The sequence below is a fragment of the Triticum urartu genome, chromosome 1A, assembly GCF_056163025.1.
Source record: "Triticum urartu cultivar PI428250 chromosome 1A, HENAU_Tu73, whole genome shotgun sequence".
Lineage (NCBI taxonomy): Eukaryota > Viridiplantae > Streptophyta > Magnoliopsida > Poales > Poaceae > Triticum > Triticum urartu.
Window position 1 is genome coordinate 314,352,549 of NC_141873.1, and position 6,530 is coordinate 314,359,078.

General features: G+C 48.6%; 2 protein-coding genes across 2 annotated transcripts; one reads left to right on the forward strand and one right to left on the reverse strand.

The window, feature by feature from the left end:
• The first annotated feature begins 1,241 nt into the window (after positions 1–1,241).
• Positions 1,242–4,013, forward strand: LOC125556558 (protein NEOXANTHIN-DEFICIENT 1). Its single transcript, XM_048719270.2, has 9 exons — positions 1,242–1,545; positions 1,650–1,797; positions 1,871–1,917; positions 2,383–2,437; positions 2,545–2,583; positions 2,694–2,853; positions 3,146–3,218; positions 3,354–3,410; positions 3,510–4,013. The coding sequence occupies exons 1-9, from the start codon at positions 1,478–1,480 to the stop codon at positions 3,751–3,753; spliced, it is 891 nt and encodes a 296-aa protein (XP_048575227.1). The 5' UTR covers positions 1,242–1,477; the 3' UTR covers positions 3,754–4,013.
• Positions 4,014–4,152: 139 nt separating this feature from the next.
• On the reverse strand, positions 4,153–5,899 carry LOC125556569 (uncharacterized). The gene is made up of 3 exons (XM_048719277.2): positions 5,683–5,899; positions 5,021–5,150; positions 4,153–4,827 (listed from the first exon to the last, which is right to left on the reverse strand). The coding sequence occupies exons 1-3, from the start codon at positions 5,798–5,800 to the stop codon at positions 4,191–4,193; spliced, it is 885 nt and encodes a 294-aa protein (XP_048575234.1). The 5' UTR covers positions 5,801–5,899; the 3' UTR covers positions 4,153–4,190.
• Between the last annotated feature and the right edge of the window lie 631 nt (positions 5,900–6,530).

The window sequence follows — 6,530 nt, forward strand, 5'->3', positions numbered from 1 at the left end:
CATAGTCAAAGGAATATGTATAAGTCGTGAAGAAAGCAATAGCAATAAAACTTAACGATCATTATGCTAAGCTAACGGATGGGTCTTGTCCATCACATCATTCTCTTAATGATGTGATCCCGTTTATCAAATGACAACACATATCTATGGTCAGGAAACTTAACCGTCTTTGATTAACGAGCTAGTCTAGTAGAGGCATACTAGGAACACTTTGTTTGTCTATGTATTCACACATGTATTAAGTTTCCGGTTAATACAATTCTAGCATGAACAATAAACATTTATCATGATATAAGAAAATATAAATAACAACTTTATTATTGCCTCTAGGGCATATTTCCTTCACCTCTATTGACGGATGATATCCTTCTCGAGTTAGCCTCCTTGTTCGCTCCGGTCCTCTGATCATGGTTGAGGACTCCAATGCCTCATTGCTTGTGTGTCTGGGCTTTGTTGTTGCTCTTGAGCACCCTTGTATCTTGCCTGTGTTTTTCTCTCTTTTTCTCTTTATTGTATGGTGTCATGTTGTGTTATGTTGTGTTGTATCGCTGGTTGTAAGGGCTTTATTAATTTAAAGCCGGGCGCCACAGTCTTCTTTCTAAAAAAAGAGCGGGAACGAACGAGCGAGACGAAATAGATCAAGCTCGTTGGGCTGGGTCTAGCAAGGTTGATAGAAGATCAGAAAGAAATTGCAAAAATGCCACGGTGGTATCCATGTCATTTCTTGGTTTATGGAGAAAACAAAGTAATGTGGGGCAAACAATGAAGTGCCCAACTAATAAATAATCTAGGCAAATGAGCAAACACCCCCGGTATCATGTGAAGCAATTTGTGAGGCATCCTCTGAAGATTTACTGCACATGGATCATTGTCATCCGCAGAGAAATCAATCAATATTCTTTGTCAAATGCTCGCCGTCCAACGACGATCACCCTGCCGGTGCATCCCCCTAGCCGGTGCCGGTGACTTGCACCTGCACCCGCACGCGTGACGCTGTTTACCATCCCAACCAAACCAAGCAGCCACACAACAGACACAACACAGTGCCGTCCCTTTCCCCGTGTCACTGTCACTCTCACTCGAGCCACGGAAACCGCAGCAGCAAACGGCCGCCAGCCACACACACCTCCGGCATCAATCAGGGGCTCGGTCAGTCGATGGGGCCCCTCATGGATCTCCACGGTGAAGCGACGATGACATCACCGTCGCCCCCCGCCCGGCCTCTAAACCAGCGCCCTCTGTACACCGGATAAGGCGAGAGAGAGAGAGAGAGAGAGAGAGAGAGAGATCCCCTGCACCCGCAGCATCCCAAGCATCACTTCATTACTCTCCATCATTCATCGCCAGCTTCCTCCTTGCTTCCTTCCTCGCATAGAAAACCCAAGCAGCGCTGGTCCCCTCCCCAGCTCTTCTTCAGCTGCTTGATCGACCAGTCAGTGCCTGGCCTCTCGCACGGAGGAAGCTGCCACATCCATCCATGGAGGCCGAGGACGACCAGCCTGCCGCCGGTTACCGGCACGGGCCGCCGTGGGTGTTCAAGGGCAGGCAAGTGCCTCCCCTCCTCTTCTTTTCTCTCCCGTTCACCATGGATGGTGTAGGTGGAGCTGGGGGCGGGCGACTGATTCTTTTGGTGTGCGTGTGCCTTGCAGCGCATTGTACCAGCTGCATTTGGTGAAGGCGGCCACGGCGCGGGCGTTCGTGCCCAAGGAGCTGCGCCTGGTGGAGGCCTTCGGCTACACGCTCGGCGGCATGTTCCTGGCGCGCTACCACGACAGCCCCGCCGGCCAGTTCGACGAGGTTCCCCTCCCTGCCTGGCCCCATTCCATCTCCTCATTCCTCCATACGTTTTCTGACGAGCTTTGCTTCGCAGCTGGTGGTGATCGCCGGCATTGTGTGGAATCCGCCGACTTCCTGCGCGTGAGTTGCTCTTCTTCTTTTGTCCTAGTTTAATCGCTTCTAATTCCACTAGTGAGTGATTGCCTGCTTGGGGAATGCGAATAGAATCGATCAACTGGCACAACTTGCATTACAAAACAAGGAACAACGCCCACTTGATCAGTATCATCTGTTCACTGTGCCTGAGCTCCTCAGTAAACAACGCCCACTTGATCAGTTCACTGTGCTTGACCTCCACTTGTGTTAAACCAGCAACCATTAATTATCTCATCCGCTCGCTGTGCTTGCTCCCTCTGGCATGGACAACCGTGCTGCCCATCTGGAATCCATTTGGATTAACCCTCTGACTTACCCGCCGACGCCTAAGATAACTTGCTTAATTAGTGATGCGATGCCATCTATCCTCTTCAGTTTTTCTTTTCATTAAAAAAGAAAGCGGCCGTAGTTGTGCACTCTGCTGATTTGCTGTCTGAACCTGTGTAACAGGTGGGCTGCCCGGGTGCTAGTAAACAGCGCTGAAGCCTGCCGGCATGGACGCAAGGTGCCAAACTGCCAACAGTGTCCATCTATGATTCGTTCCTGGTTCAGGCCAATTCTTCTCTGCTAGTACTGCTATTTTCCTAATTACTGTCACTGTCGCTAATGCAGGAAGTAGGGCTTCCAAGCCATGTCGCGGCATTCTCACAGGTACTCACAGCACTTTTGTTCTGTCATTAGCTTTGACAAATGTTAGCTTGTAACGTGTTGTTCAAAAAAAAAAAAACTTGTAACGTCAACTTTGCTCACATGGAGGATAGACCGAAGATTCTACGCTCAGAAATAAACCAAACAACTTCCTCAACATTCTCGGAATGGGTTCAGGCTTCTCCAAGCAAGAGAATTACCGGCGCATTGAGATCAAGGAGGCCTCGGGCTCATCATCAAGGCATTTGTGCAACATCAGTCTGCCTCTCAACGGTAATTTATAACTTGTTCTATGTTAAATGCATCGACCCTTATGATCTACTCCCTTTGTTCCTAAATGCAAGACGGTTTGGCAGTTCAACATTTAGAAACAGAGGTAGTATTTTACTGGAACGATTTTGAAGTCTTAATGACCACTTTACTGGAATGCATCTTACAAGGTCAAGTTACAAGCCTTATCTTACAACATGTCTTAAGAATTTCAACTCTAAAGCTCTAAAAAAAGGAACTTATAGAACTTGACCATTTTAATTCAGTGCCATCTTTTCACCTACTAATTATGCAGAAGGGTCAAGAGGATCACATAAACGCAGCAAGTGGATGGGTCCGGCAATCAAAATGTCCCTCCCAAGCTTCAGGTTAGCTTTTTTTAAACCAAACTAGAGAACCTGCATCTGCATGCTTCTCCAGAAGATAACCGCTGAAGTCCCAACCAATGCCTGCACAAGGCACCATTCTCAAAACCTGAACTGAACTTGTGCTGTGAATTTCAGCGGCCAGACAGAGGACCATCCTGAGCTTCTCAAGTACTCCTGCAAAGTAGAGTGCAGGTGGTTGCACTCCTAAATTCTCAGCATATGCCCTCTGATGCACATTGCTCTTTTTTTATGTGCCTTTCTAACCACAGGTGTGTGTGTTCTCTTGCATAGGGTGCGGCCGGTGAGTCCAGCTAAGATCTGGAGCCCTAAAACCGCTGAACCACAGGAGTGTTCTGACGGCATGAACAGCAGCACCGGATCATCGGATTCAGACGCGCAAAAACAAAGCCTCCTGGTCTTGCTATCCAGGCCCATCTTGGCTCTGGAGTTCAGCTCCCTGCGGATGCACGTCGATGCGCCGAAAATTGTCGCTCCGCACCCCAAGAAGAAGGAAGTCAGATACTCCAGTACCTGAATCTCATGCCACACCATGGTTCAGAAGACACCAGCTCTGGCCAGTAGACTTGGGCAGCATTCATCTGTTGTTCTTTCATTTGTTCATAGGTTGCAAGTAAGACTGTGCAGCTGGATACTGTGAAGCCTGCTTGCTGAATTCATTCATAGTTTGGCATAGATTGGTTTATATGAGAAACAGCAACAGGGGATACTTTTATCAGAACATTTGCAGTTACTAGTAGTAATACAAAATATGCGCGAATTAGCAGATAAGATATACACGAAAAGCAATTGTTCCAGAATTAGATTAGCATATGGTCTTCAAATTTCAGAATAACAGAGTCACTCATGCACCCAACGTCCAATCCTAACAACTACAGTAAGTGTCAAACTCTGACCTAAAACACGGCTACTCCTGAATCGGCTTCATCCCATTTCGTTGCTGCTACGCTGAGATCAGTGGTCAAAGTAGGAGAGGAGGCTGTCGATGTCGTCGAAGCCGGCAATGTGAGGCAGATCCATGGCGATGGAGGGAAGGTCCGGCAGCTCCATGAGCCCCAGGGGGAGCGGAGACATGAGGCGGCAGTCGACGTCCATCTCCTCGCTGGTTTCATCAGCAGGCGGTGGCGGCGTCCGCTGTTCCATCTTCACCGGCCCGCTCACCGGCACCGCCGCGATCGGCTCCTCGTTCGCGGCGGCGGCGGGCAGCGGCGGCGGTTGGGCACGCGCTTGCACCGGCGATCCGGCCGAGACGGCGCCGGCGTGGCTCGACGAGGACCCAGCCGTGGAGCTCGCCTCGTTGACGTTGTACGCGAGCAGAGGGAGGTGCCCCGCCGTGGTGGCAGTGGCACTGTCATCCTCGTTGCACACGACCAGTGGGAGGTCCCGCGCGGTGCCGCTGGTGCTCTCCTCGTCGTAGACGACCAGCGCGAGGTCCAGGCTCGTGGCGTCGGACGACGAGCTCGTGCCGCCGGTGCGGCGGCGGCGGCGGCTCCTCGCCTTGCGGGGTAGCTGCTTCTTCAGCGTGCTGTTCCAGTAGTTCTTGATGGCGAGGTCCGTCCTCCCGGGGAGCTCGGCGGCGATGACGGACCAGCTGTTCGATCAAATGCCGACAGGAGCAGATCAGTGAACCAGCGACGGAATGCAACAACACTCAGCACTTGCAGAAGACGAGGTTTGAAAAAATTGATCCGAGCAACAAAACAGTGCACATTTCATCTGATTATCAAGCGATCGAGAGTGGAAAGCAGAGCAGTAGAAATGGGTTGGGTGCGAGGCTCACTCACCAGCTTCCTTTCTTTCTGTACATCTCGCAGATGATCCTGTCCTCGGCCGGCGTGAAGTTGCCGTGCTTCAGCCCCGGACGGAGGTAGTTCAGCCACCTTGAGCGGCAGCTCCGGCCGCAGCGCCGAAGCCCTGCGATCCACCAACAAACTTCTCTCAGGAATGATGATTCAGACACAGTAGCGAGTGATAAATGATTTGCTTAGGCGACACTTTGCCATGATCATGTCAAAAATGAGAGAGCAAATTAATTGTCTCTGTGTACTACGCTATTGGTTTTTCTGAAGGAATCGGGTGCAGACCAGCTCCTGACTGAAATATTGCTAGTATGAAACTATCCAAGCAATTGTCCGGGGATTGATCAAATTAGTACCGAGAATGCTACGAAAGAAAGGTAAGGGATCATAAAAATTGGACAAATCTCTGCAGTCTTAACTGCGCACGCATAAGGAATTGCAGTAAATAGCAGTGTTGCGTGCCTATATACTTTGATTACGCTAACACCGCCATAAGAAACGGCATAAATCATTTGCAAGCAAACAAACTACAGCCTTACAATTTAGCGACGCTTTCTGCTTATTTGAGTAGATTGATTTATCGGCATCATCAAGAACTCAAACAGATATGAATGCATGCAAGGGCAGCTGTGGAGAAGAAATCAAACCTAAAGTATTGGATAATCCCTGCCAGCTACAGCCAATGCCATACTTCTCAATGTGGTTTTTGATCAGATTGTCTTCTTCCTTGGACCACTTGCCCTTCTTCATCATGCTCCCTCTCATTGGACAGGGGTTTTTCTTGTCGCCAGGAGGGGCTCAGGATTTCAAATGAAAGGCACACGGACTTAACTTGTATAAATACCAGTACTCTTGTACTGAGAAATACCAAATGTGTGATGGATGAGTATTTGTTTATATTTACCACGTGGTAATATCTGTACCCATTCTTGTTTTATTGGTTTGTCTTGTGTTAAAACCAACTATTCCCCGTTCTCCAAGAGAGAAGAAAAGGGGGTGAACGAAAGGTGAAAGGTGAAAGTGAAAAAAAAAGTCTCCAGATGATTCCGCCGCGTGATGAGATTGTAGAAGTAAAAAGGTTTAAAAGATAATTAAGTACGGCATTAGGTGTTAAATTTGGTGTTAAGTGAGTACCGATGGTTTGAAGTTGGTTAAATGCATGCAGTGCCTTTTTTTTTAACACTGGCTGCAGTGCTTTAGCTAAGCAAAGCTGCCATCACCACAGTAGTTTGAACTGTCAAATATAAAATTCTCTGCTGGTCTTGTCTCCTACGGTGAACTTAATTACGCTCTCCGTTGCACTTGAGAAGGGTCCAGGAATACGGGATGTCCTGTGACATGGACTAGAGAAAGTGTTAGAGATGCTCAATTTGAAGTGAAGCGATGCCTTTCAGCTCTACATTCAATTTTTCTCATTCCTGTTTTGGTAAGATTTCAGAATATTTAGCTGCATCGTAGACTGGCAAAAGTGTAGAGATGCCAAAACTGAAGTGAT

Excerpts from the sequence above, each read along its gene's own strand:
- LOC125556569 (XM_048719277.2), bottom strand. The coding sequence starts at position 5,800 with ATGAGAGGGAGCATGATGAAGAAGGGCAAGTGGTCCAAGGAAGAAGAC. Across the intron at positions 5,151-5,682 it reads GGGATTATCCAATACTTTAG|GGCTTCGGCGCTGCGGCCGG; the intron begins GTTTGATTTCTT and ends GGTGGATCGCAG. Across the intron at positions 4,828-5,020 it reads TACAGAAAGAAAGGAAGCTG|CTGGTCCGTCATCGCCGCCG; the intron begins GTGAGTGAGCCT and ends TTGATCGAACAG.
- LOC125556558 (XM_048719270.2), top strand. The coding sequence starts at position 1,478 with ATGGAGGCCGAGGACGACCAGCCTGCCGCCGGTTACCGGCACGGGCCG. Across the intron at positions 3,219-3,353 it reads ATGTCCCTCCCAAGCTTCAG|CGGCCAGACAGAGGACCATC; the intron begins GTTAGCTTTTTT and ends TGTGAATTTCAG. Across the intron at positions 3,411-3,509 it reads TCCTGCAAAGTAGAGTGCAG|GGTGCGGCCGGTGAGTCCAG; the intron begins GTGGTTGCACTC and ends TCTCTTGCATAG.